This window comes from Salvelinus sp. IW2-2015, linkage group LG30 (assembly GCF_002910315.2).
Source record: "Salvelinus sp. IW2-2015 linkage group LG30, ASM291031v2, whole genome shotgun sequence".
In the NCBI taxonomy this organism is placed as follows: domain Eukaryota; kingdom Metazoa; phylum Chordata; class Actinopteri; order Salmoniformes; family Salmonidae; genus Salvelinus; species Salvelinus sp. IW2-2015.
In genome coordinates, this window is record NC_036869.1 from 13,712,183 (window position 1) to 13,733,654 (window position 21,472).

The window sequence follows — 21,472 nt, forward strand, 5'->3', positions numbered from 1 at the left end:
CAAAATTGAATATTGTGTGAAGAGTGATGAAAAGGTTTTATTTAACCTATTTTAGAAAAAGGCTATAAGGCAACTTAGTTGTGGAAAGTTACGTGTCTCAGCCTCTTGCGAATTGAAGGAAATGTATGAAACAGACGATAGATAAATTCACACCACTGAGTAGATGGAGCTAGATTACATTCTGCTAATTCTCTCATTGATGAAACATTGGATTTAAATACAGTTTTGTCCCCAAAACTAAAATATGTTACGGACTGAGTGCACTAAGTTTTGTAGACTTGACTCTTTGCTAAAGTGTCTTCCTGGGGGCGGCCACGATTTAGCAGCAGCGTGCCTCTGCTAAATGCATATTGAGGAAACACAAAATATGTTGCTTTTTCAAACTAGTTTCATTGGGAAGGCAGATAAAGCCTTTTTATCCAAAGCAATCACTTTTGAATGTGAAAACAGAATCCTACTRATTACTCCACATGTTTAACCTACACCACTTTTGGTTTGAGCAGACATGACCTTCGGCCAAAACTGGGCACCTGGCTCAAGTCCGGGAGGCAGCCCAGTTCCAAAACAAACACAATCAACACTAACTCGGATCATCAGGGGCATTTATCAAATCCCCCTCAGTATATTTGGCTTAAAGTACCTGTCCAGTGAAAATCTAACTTTTAAAAAGTTAATATTCTGTTAACTCATAACCAAATGTTGTTGTTGACTCATCCGATACTCGTATGGGGCCAAAGCATAAATTAGAGAAAACTATTCGGAAACAAACTCAAACAGAAAGTCAAAAAATATATATACTATTTCCTCAGAGAATGTCATCATCCTCCTGATGAGGATGAGCTGGCCAATTAGTGGTCTACCTGTGTTAATATTTTGAATGATCTGTGTAGGCCCACACCATTCCAACACAGAAAAGATTTGTTTTAACACACATAATTACCAAACTATTAAACCCATATTGTAATTAATTACAGGTCATGTCCGCAAACACTGGGCAGTTACTTTAAGCCCCAGTCCCTCAATGACTTCAATTTATTTTTATTTTTATGGTCATTAAGTCCCAGCCTATTTTGCGCAACACCTTACACTAACAATTCCTTTGTAATGTACTCAACAATACACAACCCATTTGAAAGGTGTCAATAGGAGATTACCTAAAAACACCTCACTTCGATATAGCTACGACCGGAAATTACTTTTTCGTAGCATGTTAGGAGAATTAGGTTAAGGTTAGGAAAAGGTTTAGCGAAATTGCGCTCCTAACCCTGTGGTTCCCAACCAYCGGTACTAAGACTTGGCCTACGACTCATGATACCATAAATATACTGGTAAAATGCACGAGAAGATACTTCAGGTGTACTCCGGCAGAGTAAGATGTTGGTGGTGYTACAGTAACAGATAACGGTTGGGTACCACTGTCCTAACCTGCTACGAAAATTCCCATGTCAATAGGCTCCTTGTAGGGCGGAGGTGTAACGTTAAAAGGTTAATTACTTGCATGAATGACAACCCAGTCCCAGTGGTAGTATACTTTAAAAAGAGAAACAATGTAGCCTATCTGCGCACCTCGATCTAATATTGTCGGAATGCCAAAAAACAAAAAAATGGGAATGTCGATGGATGATTCTAAAATATAATTTTACCTGTTCTCTTGATGTTTTCTCCACCTCGACCTGTCTCTGAAGAAGTTCAGCTCGCTCTTCGGCTTCATCTGCCTGTTGCTGTAAAACTTTGATCTTTCGCTTAACCGCGTCGATACTGTTGTTTCCAGACATTTTCTTGTGTTTGTGAGAATAGGCTAGTCCAATTGAGTTTTTTCCCCCTTTAAAGTGTTAACTTCGGCACGAGTTCTTCAGAACGAGAGAAAAAAAAAAGCAGCAACGCCCTGCCAAATGGTCAAACGTTGATTGTAGTAGGGTAGTGGCGTGGGAATATGCGTTCTTCCTCCGAACAGCAGGGACACTCAATAACGCACTTAAAATTYACACTGGTCTAACCTAATTTCGTCCAAAATTCTTGTTTTTAAAGTAGCCTAATCCGGTTAGATGTTTTAAATAGTTTCTGCTACTATCATTTGCCAGGAAGACGCAAAAATGTTTTAGTTTTTTTTATTCTACAGACGTGGCAAGCGAACAGTCCCAATTCATTGGCTTCCGCTGTGGAAAATGGGACGAATTCTTTCGATTGCACGTGGTTATAATTTAAGCTCAATCAAACGAATGAATTCAAAATTGGCTTAACAAGGGATTTMCTGTCCGTTCTCTCCACTGTCTCCAAATCACTATGCCCTGCCCGCTTGGTTCAGCTCTTTCCTTTTCAACCCACTTCCGACTTGCTCCACACCCAAATGTCTGGCGTAGACAATAAACTGGAATGCTGATCCAGAGTCAGCCCCTAGAACACTAGTTGGTCCCCAGAAGGAAAGTAAAAAATGATACCGTCAGCGCATTGAGCACAATGTCTCTTCGACCGGAAGGCACTCCTTGGTTACACGTGTCCTGACCAGGTGAAGTGACGTATCATTTATAAATCACTCGCATTCCAAGCCACTCCCGAGGTAGCCTATGATAAAGTACATGTAAGGGGGATTCACCTGCATGAGAATCTCAACATCACGATTTAGTACACATTTGTTTGAATGGTGTGTGTGTGTGTCTATCTCCAGGCTATTTTGTATGGTATGCCTACTTGTTCATCATATGTGACTATATGCGTTGTATGTGTACATTTGTTTGCTTGTCAACACATTATACCTGAAGCCTCCAGACACCAAATATGACAGCCTCTCCATTCCTTCCTGTTGCACAACAACTTGAGGACGCTGAGACATGCACCAGAACACACACACACACAAATCAAGTCACTACTTGTGAACCATCACTAAATTCAGTGTGATATAAAACAAGAAAATGCACATTGTCTTGTTACATTTTGGTTTAAAGATGGGTTATGAAAACATCAGGCCTAGCTAATATTTCAATTATGCCCAAAATAATATGTCCTTGTGAGATAGTGTTTTGAATGGAATTGAACTCTTCAATTTCAGTGAATAAACAGAGCTGTGAAGGTGACTGTGTTTCAAACAGGCCTTGGCCCTCCCTTCCTGTCTCTCACTACCAGGATTGTGTTTGTTAAGGCACTCAATTGAAAAGATTTAAACCGTTTCCAAGAGAAAAAGAAAATAAGCATTTCTTATTGTTCAACTCAAGGTAGTCCCTCCTTGTTTTCTTCCGTTTGGTGCCTAAAAAACACGACCTTGTTGTTCACTCGTGTGAATGGTTCTCAGTAGGTGAATTGATTGTCCACTTGCACTTCCAGTTGTGACCACCAAGTGTCGCTCCAGACCACATGTTTGGCACTGTGAGACAATTTTAGACGTTGAGTGAGTGTCTGCACATTGACCACGTTTACATGCACATAGTATTCCGAATAGAAGCTCATATCCCGCTAAGGTTTTATTCGGGATAAGCTGTTTACATGCACCTTTGATATTCTTCTCATGAATAAACAGAATATTCCTAATTTAAATTCATATGGGTTAAATGAAATAGTAACAAATATGGACACTGACTGTAGGCCTATAACCTCTCACATGTAGTGGATACATATTTATTTCAGCATCTCTTCAGAAAATGCAAATGTWTTTTTTTTTTTTACACCGTTATGCAAGCAGACAGTATTTCAACCACATAAAATATGCAACCAAGACGAGCTGAAGTCTTATCAGAAGAGTGTTTTGCCGTTTTATCAGCTTTTAATTTCCTTAAAACTGGTCAAACTCATGACATTAGGACAAATGTACACATACCAAGCACAGTCACACACGATAAACCATCGAGGACCACTTTGGAAACAAGCGTTAGAATTAATACTTTCAAGTGATATCCTCTGGGTCCGCATTGTGCATTTTGTTGTTTTTGTCTGTTGCACAAAATAAATCCAATTCAATTGAATTTTGTTGTCACGCGGGACTAGGTGGGTGCAGGAATCAGACGCAGAGAGAGTTCCACTGGGGTATAGCGCTCTTTACTAAGGCACACACAAAATATAAGCCCAACACAGGGCGCGGACATACAACGTGACAACCCAAAAACCACAGGGTGTCAAGTGTAAGAAAGAAAATCCACCTCAGCCTACAATGCACACACGTAACAAAATAAAGACAATCCCGCACAAAACAAGGGCGGGTCTACCTACTAAATATAGGGAAGCTCATTAAACGAAAACAACAGAAACACAAGTGAAACTAATAAGACAAAACAAACAGACAAACGAAAAAGGGATCGGTGGCGGCTAGTAGGACGGTGACGACGACCGCCGAGCACCGCCCGAACAGGCACGGGAGCCAACTTCGGCGGAAGTCGTGACCTTTGTACAGGATCAATCATTCCACTGTTTTGGAGAAATTGCATTTTCTCCCCGGTCCCTAAACGAAACAGACAACTTTACTGCTGTTATCTAGATTACTAATGCATTCATTCGATCAATGTCTTACATTATTCTACTTTATTTAGTATTTTGGGGCAACACGTTTGTGACAGAAGGGAAGCTGCGTGTATCAAAAGTAGTTGACAAACAAATGGCCTACCAAATGTCGGAAATTATAAGTAGAAACTTAATTTAAATTATAGTAAATTAATTATAATAGGCTAAATTATTATTGTTGATCAAACTGCGCAGGTAGCCTACTTTTTGAAGTGATTTGATTGACAAGCAGATGAAAACGTCACTCTACACCCATAATATGCGAAACTGAGCATGCGCAGGACGCGGTTTTTCACGGTCCGCGCAGGCTCAGTTTCGTATGTTATGAGACTAAACGGGACAAGACTTTTACATGCCACAATATCCCGTTTTAGATCAGCATATCCTAAGCATCTTATCCGGGGTTCTCAACCTGAATACAAGCTTTTTATTGTAAATGGGATATGATGTTTATATGAGTCAACTCAAAAACAGAATACTTGAGTATTCTGAAAAAATAACGGGATATTTGGTGTGCATGTAAATGTGGTCAGTGATTCTGACCACATTGCTATGGCCAAAGTATCCCTATACATTTACATAACTGTGAAATGTTACTTGTATATAGGTCTAATTAGATGTAGAACTAAGTTTGTAACAGTAAGTTTATTGAAAAAATTATTCCATGACATTTGTGTCTTAGTTAAGTTGAGGCTATTTTCACGTTTAAAGTTTCATTGTCACATGCACAAGTACAGTGAAATGCCTTTTTTGCTCTTTCCCAACAATCCAGTAGTACTATAAAATAAATCAATAAATAGAAAAAGTCAAGTGGAACAAAAAAGTAAGTAAGCTATATACAGGGTCAGTTCCAGGGTCTGCCAATACCATCTTTACAATGTGCAGGGATACTGGAGTGGTATAATTATATATGTATAGGGGTAGGGTGACTAGGCATCAGGATAAATGATAAACAGAGTAGCAACAGCGTATATGATGATTGTGTGTGTGTGTGTGTGTGTGTGTGTGTGTGTGCGTGCATACGTGCGTGCGTGCATACGTGCATGCGTAGAGTCAGTATGAATGTGTGTGCGTCCGTGTAGGCTCCCCAGAGGAGGAAGGGGAGGACCATCATACTCAGTGAATTGCAAAAAACATAAAATAGTGAAACATTAAAACCTATCCATCCTTTTTATATGAAACTACTAAATATATTAATGTCACCAAATAACTGATTAAAACACAATGTTTTGCAATGAAGGTCTACAGTAGCCTCAATAGCACTCTGTAGGGTAGCACCATGGTGTAGCAGGAGGACAGCTAGCTTCTGTCCTTCTCTGGGTAAGATACAAAACTTAGGAGGCTCATGGTTCTCACCCACTTCCATAGACTTAAACAGTAATTATGAAGACTTCCGGAGGACATTCTCCAACCTATCAAAGCTCATGCAGCATTAACTGACATGTTGCTTATCCAATCAAAGGATCAGAGAAGGAATCTAGTACTGAAAGCATAAGCTACAGCTAGCTAGCACTGCAGTGCATAACATGTGGTGAGTTGTTGACTCAGAGAGAGAAAAACAATAGTTGAACAGTTAACAAATTCATTTATAAAAAAAATAAGGAGAAGTAGCAGACAGATAGAGCTAGCCATATTTCATTGTATTTTCTTCTTCTTCCTAGTTTACCTTTCACTTACTTATTTACTTAGCTAGCTAATGCAGCTAATTTAGCCTACTCAAAACCTGAGTAATGCTATTTATGTTGGCTAGCTAAGGTTATCCTACACTGCAACTTTTCCAAGTGAAGGTACGCTTTTGGTTTAWTGCATTTATTGCCACTGGGGCACGCCGGTGTAACTACTGTACTGTGTGATTGTACAAATGGATTGGATTGTGGGAGAGTGCGTTTAATATCACTTTAGTTCTAGTAACTATGTTGACTACGGCGTTAGCTAATATGGTGATGATGTAGGCTGTGTAGCGGTTAGTGGTTTTGGTATGAAGGTTTGGCTTGGATACATTTTTTTGCCTTGTCACAGACAGATGTTTTGTGCACTGAAGTCCACAAGCAAAGGGAAAAAGTGAAAGGAGGAGAGCGCGTAGATGTGAGAAGGAATTGTTCAACGAACAAGTGATGATGCTGTTTGTATATGGCTGCTATGAAAGTGAACTGTGTGTGTAGGTGTATTCATTCCGCCAGTTCTGTTGCAAAACGTTTCTTTAAACGGAAACAAACGGAACAGAACGGGGATGGACCTACCTGAATTTGCCCAATAGAAAATCTCATTTTAGTTGCAACTGTTTGGACTAATGATTACACCCCAGATCAGCTAGATGCAGGCAAGAGTGTGCAAGGCAGTATTGAATGTGTCACTGTCTGTCACCTTGATTACTCCAATTTGTCTCTTGACCTGTGCACCTACTTTATAAAGTTTCATTTATAGGCTATGTTACAGCAACCTCATGATGGGTATAGGTCACATTCAACTATCATGTAGTAGCTTAAACCTATCGATGTTATATTGTGCTGGACGAATGGAATATGAATGACAGTCATCCAATATGCTGTCCTAGAAATAAGGCCATGCTCATAGAAAAACAAATCGTCTTCCCTGATCTTAAACGGCCCGACGTTAAAATGTTGTATGTGTTTGCAAATTAAGTGTGTGTGTGTGTGTGTGTGTGTGTAGAGACCCCACAAAATTATAGAAGGGTCAATTCAGAAAGTCCATGTAGCCATTTTGTTAGCTATTTAGCAGTCTTATGGCTTGAGGATAGAAACTGTTCAGGAGCTGTTGTTGTCAGACTTGATGCTTCAGTACCACTTGCCGTGTGGAACCAGAGAGAAGAGTTTATGGATTGGGAGGCTGGAGTCTTTAACAATTTTTCAGGCCTTCACACCGCCTGATGTAGAGGCCTGGATGGCAGGGAGCTCCGCCTTAGTGATGTACTGGGCTGTTCGCACCACCCTCTGTAGTGAGGGCAGTGCAGTTGCCATACAAGCAGTGATGCAGCCAGTCAAGATGCTCTCAATGGTGCAGCTGTAGAACTGTGAACTGTTTGAACTGTTGTGCATTCTTTTCAACTGTTTCCTTGTGTGTGGACCAGTTTAAGGTCTTAGTGATTTGGACAGAGGAAAATGTAGGCTACATCTAGACTAAATTTCCTAGACCTAGATTTCAGGTCAAATTTGTTAGCAGGAGTTATCATGGTAAGAAAGGGCATAGCGGTAGCCTACATGCTAAAATGTGTTAGCTGTTAGTAAGTACTGCATGCTAAACTATGCCTTCAGCAGGAGTTGAATGGACATTTGTTTTAGCCATTAGCTGCTGGCTAAGTAGTGCTGCTGAAAGGCTGGATCTTTGAGAGCTCCTTAATGTGCGAAGATTGAGTTGCCCTTTACCCTCTTGCTGAAAGCTGGGTACCCGTGATTTAATACAAGAGCGTAAGGAGCTAGGCATACTCAGGCAGTCATAAAACTGTCCTTTAGCGTTGCTTATTATGACGCTAATCCCGAGCATGTGGAGAGAGGCAGAAGGTCCACGTAGGTTAAAGAGAGGTCTGTCCCAACTGTTTAGAACTCTGACTCCTCTGAGACTCAGTAACACTGGAAACGACACACACACGCACACACACACACACAGACAACCACACACATTGCATACGCAAAAGGACCACAGAAAAAAAGCACACACACAGTCACAAATACACACACAGTGCAGAGCAGCATTTGGAGAGATCTGAATACACTGCAGGGATAAATGCCTTTCACTAATCTCTTTGACACTATTGCTTCATGTTGATCTAGTTGTCTCTATGCAACAATGATTCTATTCTGGGGGGGATATTTAGGACATAACCAGCTATAGGGGAAAGAAGGTGGGGGCCAACCTAAATACATGTAACCTGACAATGCACCCTAAATTCTTCCACTGCTCTGTCGTTCGCTACATACTTTATTTAGTCTGAGGATGCCATCATTGAAGTCATTTCTGGTGACGAGGGGAGTTGTACAAAACAAAGTAATTAGGGATTGGATCGTCTCTAACCAATCAGAGTATCAACGCCAATGACTAATTTTCAAACCGCTGCTTTACCAAAGTGTGTTCTGGCTCTGGTCAACCTATCGCTTTCTGGACCAATAAGACTGCCCGAATGTGTTCGCATTTGGTGTAGGGTCGGGGGGGTCCTCAGATCCAGACTCATTGCGGAGAAAAAACGAACGTCCCTGGGTGTGGTGTATAGTAAGGAGTGTGGGTAGCCAGGCAAAATAACACTTCCCTTCGTATGGACAGTGAAGCAAAAATTGTACATTTGGCTCTATACTCCAGCATTTTGGATTTGAGATCAAACGTTTCATGAGACGACAGTACATAATGTCACCTTTTATTTGAGGTATTTTTATACATATCTGTTTTACCGTTTAGAAATGAAAGCACTTTATGTATCTGGTCCCACCCATGTGAAGAAATCATAGGTATTTGGACATATTTCTTGCACGCAATGACTACATTAAGCTTGTGACTACAACCATTTTGTATGCATTTTCAGTTTGTTTTGGTTGTGTTATGCTTTGCCCAATAGTAACTGAACGGTGAATGATGACTGGAGTAATTTTCTTTCTGAGTAGATAAGATGTTTCTGAACACTTCTAAATGAATCCTAATAATTCCATGATTAAGAAAAATCATGAATGAACCATGAGTAATGGCGAGTGAGATGCCGTTTAGAAGCTACAACAAAATATGCTAACTTCTCACCATTACCAATAACATGGGAGGTTAGCATTTTCTTTGGGGTATGATCTTTATTCATGATTTTGGGGGTATGATTGTCATTATTCATGATTCATTCATGATTATCCGTAATCAAGGTAGCATCCGCATTAATGTAGAAGTGTTAAAAAAGATCTATTCTTATTTACCATAACATTTACTCAAAAATTACATTATACATTTTTCACCATTCATTTTGGGCAAAACATTATCCGAAACACAACCAAAACAAACTGCATATCCATCCATCAAGTTTGTAGAGTAGACAATGTGTGCTAGGAATATGTGACCAAATACTACACCTTTGACTACTTTAATACAATATGATTGAAATTTGTTGAAATACTTATGACATCTTCAAATGGGGGGGACTAGATATATAAAGTGTTTTCATTTCTAAAAGGTAATGTATGAAAATACCCTTAAATAAAAGGGGACATTCTGTACTGTCACTTCATATGAAACATTTGAACTCAAATCAAAATGCTGGAGTAAGGAGACAAATAAACAAATGTAACTTCACTGTCCAAATACATACGGAGGTGAGTGCATATACAACGTTTAATGTTTTTTGCATTTAGTAAGTCTGTCCCATTGTCTTCTCCAATGAGGCAGCTGTACATCCCCCTCCTCTGGTATTTATGTTATGCCCCATTCTGTCCCCCTTTCAGACCACTAAACGCAATGTTGAGGCTCACACACGCACAGTCACATGATTTTGCCACATAACTGTACAGACAGCGTAGGGCAGACTGACTAGACAAGAGCACATAACACCCGTAATGACCTTGGCTGGTTGTAAACCATACGGGTCATTGGGTAATCATCACTCCAAGGCACCACAAGACCTATTTACTGCAACACACACACACACCTAAGCTCCTCTGGTATTTCAACATGGTCATTCCATGCATTCTGCCTATTGAGACAAATTATTATGATGACAGCTGCTGTTTGTTCTATATCTAGAGTCCGGAGAAAAGCACTTCATTACAGTCAACCAGGGGAAATACAGAGAGAGGGAAGAGAGAGAATTACTGAGACATAAAGGGAATGCAAGGGAAATTGTAGAATGAGAAAAAGACACCTAAACAACTAGAGGAAGAGAACAGTAAAGAAATAGAAAGGGGGGAGGGGACTAGGATGAGATTGGCAACCCAAGTATAGTCTTGGTTGTGATAGCCTCAAGGTTAGAGAGGGAGGTTGGTAACGGGAGGTTCAAATCCCAGTGGAAAAAGTGTCCTGGCAACTAGAGGATTGCTGGCATCAGTAACTCACATGCCATCTACAGCAACTGTGCCCTTGAGCAAAGCCCTTAATCCACAAACTTCTCCAGGGGCGCCGCTCTGTGGCTGACCCTGTCCTGCTCCCAGTCTGTCATGTTTGTATCTAGTGTCACAGCAAAAATAACAATATCTGTGCAAATTGACAAGAAAAGGTCTGTTATATTCTATTCCATTCTTTGGGGAGCGTTCAGATAGTAAAGCCTGTATGCACTATCCAAAATTAGCATGAAAACCAAACCTTTGAATTGTATCTTAGCTTCCTAGCACTAGAGTTAACCCTTAACTCCAGCGGTTTACTGCTCAAAATGAACTTTCACCAAAGAGGACTAAAAGTGTCAGTCAAAAACTGTCACTAAGTTATCATCCTAGAAACATGCAGGGCTCTGTGGTTTTCACATACTCCTTGACTAAACTAAAACAGGCCCTCTTTGGCAATGTATGGGTAAAGGCACTCTGGCTCGTGAATCCAAATGTCATGTGTTCAGAAAGTCGGAATGGTTATAGTATCTGTTGCTCTGATGACTTTGGAGATGGTTAGTGTCTTCTGTTTCTATCGCTAGTAACATAACAGCAACTAGGTCCAGTGTTCTTCAAACCTGTTCCTTTGGACCCACAGGGTGTACAAGCTTTTGTTTTAGCCCAGTACCAGCACTCCTGATTCAACTCAAGGGCTTATTGATTAGTTAAATCAGATGTGTTAGTGCTGGGCTGGAACAAAAGCCTGGTCCCCAGGACCAGACTTGACGAACTCGACTCTAGTGAGAATATTGATGACTATTGTCCCTTAAATGGTAGCATGGTTAGTGTGATAGTCACAGTTCGACTGGATGACATCATAGTCAGAATATGTGGATAAAACAACAGCAGCAGCTGTGGATAGGTGACTGGAGGGAGGGAGGGAGGGAGGGAGGGGAGACACTAGGCACCAGGTTTAACCTCCTGTGGTCAGTGTACCACCCTGCATCCAACTGCTGGCTTGCCTCTGAAGCTAAGCAGGGTTGATCCTGGTAGGTCCCTGGATGGGAGACCAGATGCTGCTGGAAGTGGTGTTGGAGGGCCAGTAGGAGTCACTTTTTCCTTTGGTCTAAAATAAAATATCCCAATGCCCCAGGGAAGTGATTGGGGACGTTACCCTGTGTAGGGTGCGGCCTTTCGGATGGGACATTAAACGGGTGTCCTGACTCTCTGTGGTCACCAAAGATCCCATGGCACTTATCTTAAAATTCCCAATCTGGCCCTCATACCATGGCCACCTAGTTTCCCCCAGCTTCAAGTTGTCTAATTTCTCCCCTGTAACTATTCCCCAGGTTGTTCCTGTAAATGAGTTCTCAGTCAACTTAACTAGTAAAATATATATATAAACTAGTTTTTTCATAGCACAAGTGTGTTTGCTTTGACATACAGTATGTACTATGAGCATGTATGAGGCTTTTGGTGCCTTCAAGCTTGCTAAATGCTTAATGGGAACCTGCATCGCTCCAGGTTCAAAGCTCTTATTTGTAGCCTATTATAACTTACTAAAGCATCTGGGATACTAAAGCATCTGACTAGATCTGACTACCCATGTTTCTCCCCAATTTCGTGGTATCCAATTGGTAGTTACAGTCTTGTCTCATCGCTGCATCTCCTGTACTCGGGAGAGGCGAAGGCCGAGAGCCATGCGTCCTCCGAAACACAACCCAACCAAGCCGCACCGCTTCTTGACACAATGCCCGCTTAACCCGGAAGCCAGCCACACCAATGTGCCGGAGGAAACGCCGTACAGCTGGCGAACGTGTCAGCGTGCATGTGCTCGGCCCGCCACAGGAATCACTAGAGCGCGATGGGACAAGGACATCCCAAGGACATCCCATCAAACCCTCCCCTAACCCAGACGACGCTGTGCCAATTGCGTGCTGCTCCATGGTTCTCCAGGTCGCGGATGGCTGTGACAGAGCCTGGACTCAAACCAGGATCTCTAGTGGCACAGCTAGCAACTGCGATGCAGTGCCTTAGACCACTGCGCCACTCGGGAGGCCTGAAAGGACCAATTCTACACCCTCTGCTGTTGATGATGATCACTGGACCAATTCCACAACACCTCTTCGAACTTCTCATAGTTCCCATAGCAACCCCAACATCTAGGTCATGGCACCAATGTGACCGGCCTGGTGTTTAACCAGCTCCTTAAGACCATGTTAACACACGTAACAAATAGCCTAGGAATCAGTTCTTGGCGCTAACACAAGTCTTTAGGTATCAGGAAAGTTTACTTATCTGGAGCTGAGTTGGTAGAAGTTGCACCTAACCACTGGTCCAGGGTCAGCTATTTTATTGTCCTCGTAATACTTAATGTAAGACCTAGGAAGAACACAACACACTTACATCTGCGGCCTTCTTGTCCGCAACCTCCAATTTCTCCTGGGCATCCTTCAAGGCCTCAGAGTATTTGTCCAGCTCATCCTCAGTTCCCTTCAGCTTCTTTTGCATCTGCAGCAACTCATCCTCGTGCTGAGAGAGAGAGAGAGAGTGAGAGAAGGAGGGAGGGCAAGAAGAGGAAAGAGAGATGGAGAAAGGGCGCGTGAGATTTGCACACTCTTTTCACACTATGGTGCGGACCTGAATCGTACTGTGCTGACTCTGACATTTTCTTTTCACCTTGACCTTTCCAGCAAGGTTCAAGCAACTATGGTGGATACATAACCAGGCCAGCACAGTAAAGCTCGGCTCATTAGTGTGAAAATAGTATTTGTTAACTGATAGCCTCATAGCCCTGTCCATCTCCATTCATCAAGGCATCTTGACTGTCACCCAAGCCTGGGTTCAAATAGTAGTTTTATTCTTTAAAATACTTTGAGCATTTGATTGAGCCTTCCTGGGGTGGCACATGGGCCTGTTTTACACTTTTGAGACTATTCCATTGGCTCCATTGCGCCAGGCAAGCTAAAAAAAAAGTATTTGAAAGAAAACAAATACTATTTGAACCCATCTCTGCAGCCGCCTCACCTGTCCTCTTGTCACAAGTAACCTAAAGCCTGATGACAGGCCTGGCGTGGTTCCACTTCAACGCCATCTAGATATAAATACTCCCTCTGGATGGACAATCACTCAGTGAAAGGATCCACTGTCGTATTCCATCCTAGTGTCTAGCTCTTCGCAATTTCTCAGTGGAGAGATCACTAGCTAAACCACTCCAGCCTTGACAGACAGCCTGTCTGGCCTTGCTAATGAGAGAAATATGGTCTAAAGTTTCTATCAAGTTGTCTTAGCTTGGTTTTGAATTTTCCAGTGTCTTTTTTTTCCTGGACATGGGTCACTTTGGATTCAGTTGTTAAGTCCAGTTAACACGGTCCTATTCTTAACCATATCCTAACCTCTAGTATTTATAGTAATGTCATGAACTTTTTACCTAATTTTCAAGAATAATACTTTAAATCACTGGAATGTAAAAGAAAACCCTTACAAAAAAATCAATAATAATTATATATATATATATACACACACATACATACACATACAAATATGTTACAAACACATCTAGAAAAGCAGGTGAGATGACTCTTTCACTAACCAGCATATTGCAATATCGGTTTAACATTTCACATCTGTTTGACCAATTACTTCTGAACTTTTTAAACTTTTATCAATGACAGGCCAAGGGGTTGTAACCGAGTTATATCTAAGCAGATGACTACCGCTGACCATTTTCAATAACACAGCCACATCATGGAAACCTATAAGCCATTTCACCTTTCAAGACTTCCACCCCCCATCCCTGTCCCAGTGGGCAAAATTTGTCATGGGATGTTAAAATGACATTTTCTGGTGGTTAATTGGATTTCTACTTGTACAGACCATACAAACAGGGCTCTGGTCAGAAGTAGTGTTATATATATGGACTAGGATGCCAATTATGACACAKCCACACGTCTTTTTCTGGTCACTAAAAAGACGTCGGAAAAAAACGTCCTAGTACAATAAATATACAACCTGACCATGACGCCAAACAAATTACGTCATTATAACCAGTCTTGCTCCCTAGGGTAGTAGTAGCCTATAGTTAGCTCCTTGACTGCTGAAGGTGTCCATGTTCCTATCCATGATAGAGCCTTCCCCCCTTCTCTTTAATGTTGTTGGCCCACCTGCTTGCTCCTCTCCTCGGCTGCCTTCTTGTCAGTATCGGCTTGTTCTGCCGCGTCCAGAGCATTCTCCTTATCCAGCTTCAACATAAGCATCTTCTTCTTGACTGCCTCCATTTTTACGAAGGTTTTTTGGGCTTTTTGACTGAGAAAAGATAGGGGGTGGAGGACAGGGTGCAGGACAGTCAAGTCTGGTCAACTCAGTGGAACAGGAGAGACAGAGAGAGGGAGAGAAGGAGGGAGGGAGAAAGAGCAGAGGAGACCAAACTCATGGATAGATAGAGAACATATATATCCCCAAGTGTAGATGGCCACACCCACAAACATGTACCTCCCACTTTAGCCTTCTAGCTCCACCCAACTCAATCCTTTAAAGCTCCGTTCTTCAAAGTGATCTACTGATCCTCCCTCTCCATAATAAAGCAAAGTAGGATGAACTTATCTTGATGTTGCGTTGTTCCACTGATGGTTATGGTCAGGTTTGGGGAATGCAAGCGGATTCTAGATCTGTGCATACGGGCAACTTCTACCGYCAGAAAGAAAGCCTGGTCCCCAAGTACCCATCTATTTCCCTCTGTCTTCCTGTGTCAGCTGTCACTTTCTTTGACATATTTAACATATATTGTACGTTTCCTGCTGTGTGGGCTTTTAGTAATAAAAAGTGAGATGGTGGGAGAGAGAAATATAGAGAAGGACAATGAGAGTGGGGCATAGAGGATTAGGCAGATGCTGTCATAAAACAAAAGAAACAGTTCTATTTCTGTCTTCCAAACACGCATGCATGCACACACACAGGGTTCGAATTACAGAGGTGTCTAGGGGTGCAGGGTAGTGGGCACTCCCATAACAAATCAGGAAACCCCGATAGCATAGCTCTGGGCACACCTTAAATTGTTGAAAATATTAGCTTCAGTGTTTATTTACAACCTTGGCAACAAAACCACCAAACAGTAGTACCTTGCCTTATTCATCCAAATTACATATTGGGTTGGTTACCCTATAAGGATTATATCGACAAGGCAGCAATCTATCCTTTGGTTTTTACCTGGCCACTGTCTCCAAACGCAAAAATGTTTCGCTTTTTTTTTCAAAAACCAATGCAAGTCAATGTCTCCGATATAAGCATGTCCAAATCATCTTAAAAAGTAACTTTATTGAACTGAACAATTAATTTTAGACACTGGGATCATTTAGACATTTTAGACACTGATCATTTAGACATGAAACGCTAAACATGCTAACAAGGAGAAAGCACTTAACCTCAACAATTTATTCTAAAGAATCATGGCATAGTAAATATTGAGGTCATAAACTTATACTACTTCATAACTCTTATAACAGTTGAGCAACACCTGCTCATGTGCCTAACACCCCTACTGCAAACTCCAACGCTCTTAAACATAAACTTGACAGCCAAAGATAGTGACTGAAAGAGAGACGCCTTTCCATTTTAATGTTAGGTTAGTTAATGTTAGGTTAAAGGTCAGAGGTTCAGGGGTTAGATCAAGGTGGAAAAGTTAACACTTAGGGCTCGATTCAATCAGATCCGCTTTAGCCGACATACACGTCAAATCCCCAAGCAGCTCTATACCTAAAGCGAACATTGGCTGCACGGAGTTGCATTAAAATAAATCCCATGCAGCCGAAGTTCGTACACTAGAGGTGTGAGATTAAATCTACATCTCGATCAGGTTGATAGAATTCCTCATTTTCAATTTGAGCGTCATTTTTCTATTTAGCCTACACTTTCTAGTTCTGAACATAAACCGCGAGTGAGACGGGTGTGGCTTCCTGACAATTATCAAGAGCAGCTTCTCACTGATTTTCCAATTCCAATGCAGTTACACTGGCGAGGCAGGTAGCCTAGCGGTTAGAACGTTGGGCCAGTAACCGAAAGGTTGCTGGAATGAATCCCCGAGCTGACAAGGTAAAAATCTGTCGTTCTGCCCCTGAAAAAGGCAGTTAACCCACTGTTCCCCGATAGGCCGTCATTGTAAATAAGAATGTGTTCTTAACTGACTTGCCTAGTTAAATAAAGGTTACAGCCAAAACATCAGCTATGCGGGTGTCGGCTATCGCCGGTTAACGCTTGACCTGATTGAAAATAGGCCTTAGTTTTGGAGGCTAGGGCTGAGGTCACATCCAAGGTTTCTAACCCTTCTAATAGTTCCCGCACTTGTTAAATGTAAGAACAATTTAAGCCAGTTTGGTTGTACTGTGACCTACCTAAAACTTTACGAATACTATAAATCAGGCGATTATTTAAGTGCAGGAGGAAAATAAAAGACAGAGACATGGTGGGGAGGAAGGGAAAGAGGTACAGTAAGCTTCCCGGTAACCCCACTCCCCTTGCTCCTCTCCTGGACCACCGGAGCTTGTCTGGGCTTACAGTGCCATGGCATCCCCAACGTTGGGAAATTCCAATGATAAATGGGGTGCAGGCGGGGCGTAGAGGGGCGACCACTATGCCAGCTATGGGGATATTTATACATGTTACTTGGCTGACATTGTCCCTAGGATTAGGGAGGGAGGGATAGAAAGAAACAAAGAGGGATAGATAGATATATAGCTAGAGAGAAAGAGAGAGGTAGTGGACAAGAGTGAGAGGGTTAGCGATGGGAGAACAGAGAGAATACATGTCACAAGGTCAACATTGTGTCCAGGTTTAGACTGTGAAAGGGAGGAAGAGGGAGGGAGAAAGAGAAATGAAGAGATGCCGAAGAGAGGGAGATAGAACCTGTCCAGAAACAACTTCTCATGGAGATGAGAGACAACTGGACAGGTGAGTTGGGCTAGGGGCTGTTTCTAGACAGAGCAAAACGAGAGTAAGAGGGTCAGAGATGGAGACAGATGGGAGAGGAAATTAATACAAAATTGTTTTGAGGAAGTTAAAAAGGTTCAAAGGGAAAAGAGATGGAGAAGGGGGAGTAAGTGTGTCGGGGTTTGACCTGATGTTTCGGTAGAGGCATTAAGCCATCGTGAGGGGTTTAGGGGGGGGGGGGGTATTTGGGGAAGCGGTGTCAGCCTACAGTGTGAGACAGTGGGATACTTGAGCTCAGTCCCTCCCAAAAGACAGCTGCTTTTTACCACCGAATTTGATTGACATACTAAGGGGATCGTCAAAGTCTGATATGATGAGCTTTGGTATCCATGATTTTGATTGTCTGTACACGGTGCCACTTTAAAGCAGAGATAGATTCAATTACCAGCATGCAGTGGTAATGCTTCAGGTAAGAAAAACTGTCAATAACACTTCTTTGGACCTTTTCATCACAAGGACTACCTAACACTGTCATAATAATGACATACAGATGTCAAACAGTCATGACAACTGTCACAAACCTTCACCTAGGCATACTTCCAATTAGGATAGGCATAATGCCAACACACTTACCTTAACAGTTTGTGTCAGGGGTATGATCAATTGTGGAAATAAGTCTTCATTACTACACCACCTGTTGTTTTGACAGAGGGCCCAAGTGATGTGGAGCACAAATCAGGAAGATATGACCTTTACACCAGCACAGGGTATAGTGAGAACTTGTCAAAACAAGTGGATATGTCATCGATGCACAACTATACCTATTGACACTATAACTTTAATATTAAAACAACTGGAGGCAAAACTTTTGGATTTGACATTCATATCTTTAGTATGGCTTTCTGTAAACCGCAATTGAATACAGTAGTTTCCTCATCAAAGACATACACAAAATCATTGCCTTTGTCATTTTCAGCCAAATTTATACACACTCTGCAAGCCAGCAAAATATGGTACAAGAGTCAAATTAACAGATGACAAGAAATTACAACAAGAACGTGTCAATTAAAGCATTTTAGTTTCAAAACAATGTAAAGGCAAATATAATGGTTGCTCGGCTGTCCGTTGCTCAAAAATAGTCTCCAAAGTCACTGGTTTAGTCCTTAATAGAGAAGACTCCATTTTATATTTCCATGTTGGCAAAAAGTTGAATTCCCCTATCCCTCAAGGCATCTCAAAATGGATGACATGGCGCATTGTCCTAGTTCCATTTTCCAACGTCTTGGCCTTTTGTTTGTCAAGAGTAAAACCAAAGCAATATTGACAGCTTTTTTATATATAGGCGACCAAGTCCACTGGAGTTCAACTTTTAAACTACACTGCTTATATGTAGATGCACCTGTAGTGATCCATATAGTGATTGGATTCTTTTGTCCATTTAGATAAAACTTTATTTCATTCTCCCTTATTGCCAGGTATTTACATGGTAACTGCATAATTCATTCTGGTAACTACTTGAAATGAATTGTTAACAATTGTCACTTTCCTATATTTGTGACGAAAAATCCAAGTAATATACATGTGCCACAAAAGCGACTTACATTACTTTGAGAGCATACATTTAAAGCATATGTATGTGATCCCTGCAGGAAATGAACCCACCACACCCGTGGGTAAGTAAGTCATTTTGGAATAATAATTATGTCATTATGCTGTTACCATGTGGTTTCTAAATAAAAACATGAGAATTAGGGGAGAGTGAAATACAGTGCTACCTCTACTTCTTATACAGTCACTAATGCTTGAGGTCTTAACTTACCTGCTTAAATAATGAAGGAAGGAAGAATAAATAAACAAATCATTAGCATCATAAACAGCGTTGAGAATTAGATCACCCTAATTATGGAAATGTAAAGGACTCAAGTGTGTGTTTGAGCGCATATGACTGTGTGTGTGTTTGTGCATGTTTGTGTCTGTGTCATATTTTTGTATCTGTGTGGCCCAGCACAAACAGCTACCTACATACGTCCGCATCCAACACCCTAATGCACAATAGCAGCTCTCCAACCAATGTCATTAATTCAGTATTCCATTCACCTAAATAGACAAAACCCATCAGATTTGGTTATCCATTCACTGCTTTTATATTTGCTGTCCATTTCTTGCATATTCTTCTTTGGAATATCATCATTGCATAACTCCCTTCCTGTTATTCACGCCACTCTAATAGGCCCTCATTGGTCCAGCATCGATTCCAAAATGGAGCAGTACATATCCAAATAATCCCAAGCAAGAAATACGAAAGAATATAACGTAAAGTCACATATTGCCACTGGTCGTGTACTGTAAAGCAAAAGCCACAGAACAAATATATCGATCTATATTTGAAAATTAATATGCACTTCCTTTTTAGTGTAAAAAGAGGAAGACTATTTCAAGTTCAGTTCTCTTGTTCTCTTCGGCCTATTTTTGAGAGTAGGGGAGGTGGGGTCCAGTCTTTGTTTCTGGAGGGTCATTAGCAATGTGACACGTCAGGCTCTCGTGGTAGTTCTGCTGTGGCTTCGCTCTCCTCTGGAATGTCCTGAAGATCTGAGTAAAGAGACAATTAGCCAATTAACAATTAATATCAAAGTTGCAAAAAAAAACATGGCCTTTATTACAATTGCCATAGATAGTTGTTAATCACAGACTCTTTAGAATAGTGGCAAACAGGTTATTTTCATACAAACTTGAAGGGTACTATACTCTTTTGTTTCGTTGGTCTGCAGATCATTGGTGTAGTGCGTTCCTTTTCTGGCACATACGTTAATATGCTTTTTAGCATTAGTCATCTTGGATGCTAGCCTCTCTTAATTTCAGCTATATATATATATATATATATATATATATATTAAATTGTGGAGAGTAGAGACACCAGCACTGTAATTTCTCATCAGGGAGTAGAATAAGTGAGCTGAGTACTAGGCCTGGAAAGACATCTCCACCCACACACCTAACACTGACAGAAGCAGAGGGATGTGAGGTGTTCGCACGCGCACACGCACACAGAGAGAACATGAGATGAGAAGGGCAGCGATGGTGTGTGTGTGTGTGTGTGCCAGAAAGAGAGTTTGTGCCTCATCACAAAATCGATGTGTTATATAAAACTGTGTGTGGGCTTGCATTAGCATTATTGAGAAGACAGAGGTGAGCTCATCTCTGCTAAAGCACATCTCTGTATAATGATACTGCAGTGGGGATATCCCCTCTAGGGAATGTTATATTTCTTTATATTTTGTATATTGCTGCTTTTTGCTGTTTGAACAGAATTACTGTTCTGAAAGCCCTGACACGAACAACACTAAAGCATCTACAGCAGGGCCGGCGTTGAAGGCGGGCCTTAGGGAGCCTGGCCCGCCCTACCATAGAATACCTACTAGCCCGTCCAAAGAAAATGTATGATTGAATGAAATGTACAGTATCTAAATTAGATAGATATTTGTTATTTGTATTTGCTATAACACAGACCTATGATATATAGCCCATTTTCCGAAAATMTGTTATGTTAAATTAAATATGGCTCAAGTAATTATGACTGACGGTTTTAGACCCATCATAAATGCATTATGAAGCCACGTCTCTTTTTCCCATTTCACATTAATAGTGGGTGGAGCGTTAGGTAAACAACAATGTGCCTCAGTGGTCAGTAGACCTGGCTACCATCAAAATGGATATTAGACATTGGTTTAAAAAGAATGCATCATCTGCTACAAACGCTACTCGTTGAAATCACTGCTACAGTCGCTGCTGATCATGGCAATGCCGTGCATCATCGGATGCATTGACTTCAGAAAGTATTCATACACCTTGACTTATTCCACATTTTGTTGATTTACAGCCTGAATTCAAAATGGAAAATAAAAAAAACAATACACCATAATMACAAAGTGAAAACATGTTTTAGACATTTTTTGCAAATGTATTGCAAATTAAATACAGAAATATTGAATTTACATAAATATGACTGGGTGTATTGCTACACCGTTTAAAGTGTAATAACTTCCCCATGCTCAAAGGAATATTCAATG

The 21,472-nt window shown here is 41.2% G+C and overlaps 2 protein-coding genes across 10 annotated transcripts in view; both read right to left on the reverse strand.

The window, feature by feature from the left end:
* The window catches only part of tpm3 (tropomyosin 3), a 34,614-nt gene extending 19,759 nt beyond the window's left edge, over positions 1-14,855 (reverse strand). For 4 of the 8 annotated variants that reach the window (XM_023974902.2, XM_023974905.2, XM_023974899.2 and 1 more), the window contains exons 1-2: positions 14,648-14,855; positions 12,891-13,016 (exon numbers count right to left, since the gene is read on the reverse strand). In XM_023974902.2, coding sequence (XP_023830670.1) covers positions 12,891-13,016; positions 14,648-14,761 — 240 coding nt within the window. In that variant the 5' untranslated portion in view covers positions 14,762-14,855. Of the gene's footprint in view, positions 1-1,643; positions 2,369-12,890; positions 13,017-14,647 lie in introns of those variants that run through there. The other 4 variants (XM_023974907.3, XM_023974909.2, XM_023974906.2 and 1 more) reach the window with 1 other exon arrangement.
* A 4,468-nt stretch (positions 14,856-19,323) lies between these two features.
* Positions 19,324-21,472, reverse strand: part of arhgef2a (Rho guanine nucleotide exchange factor (GEF) 2a) — a 71,055-nt gene continuing 68,906 nt past the window's right edge. For both annotated transcript variants that reach the window (XM_023974894.2, XM_023974895.2), the window contains one exon: positions 19,324-19,994. In XM_023974894.2, coding sequence (XP_023830662.1) covers positions 19,921-19,994 — 74 coding nt within the window. In that variant the 3' untranslated portion in view covers positions 19,324-19,920. The remainder of the gene's footprint in view (positions 19,995-21,472) is intronic.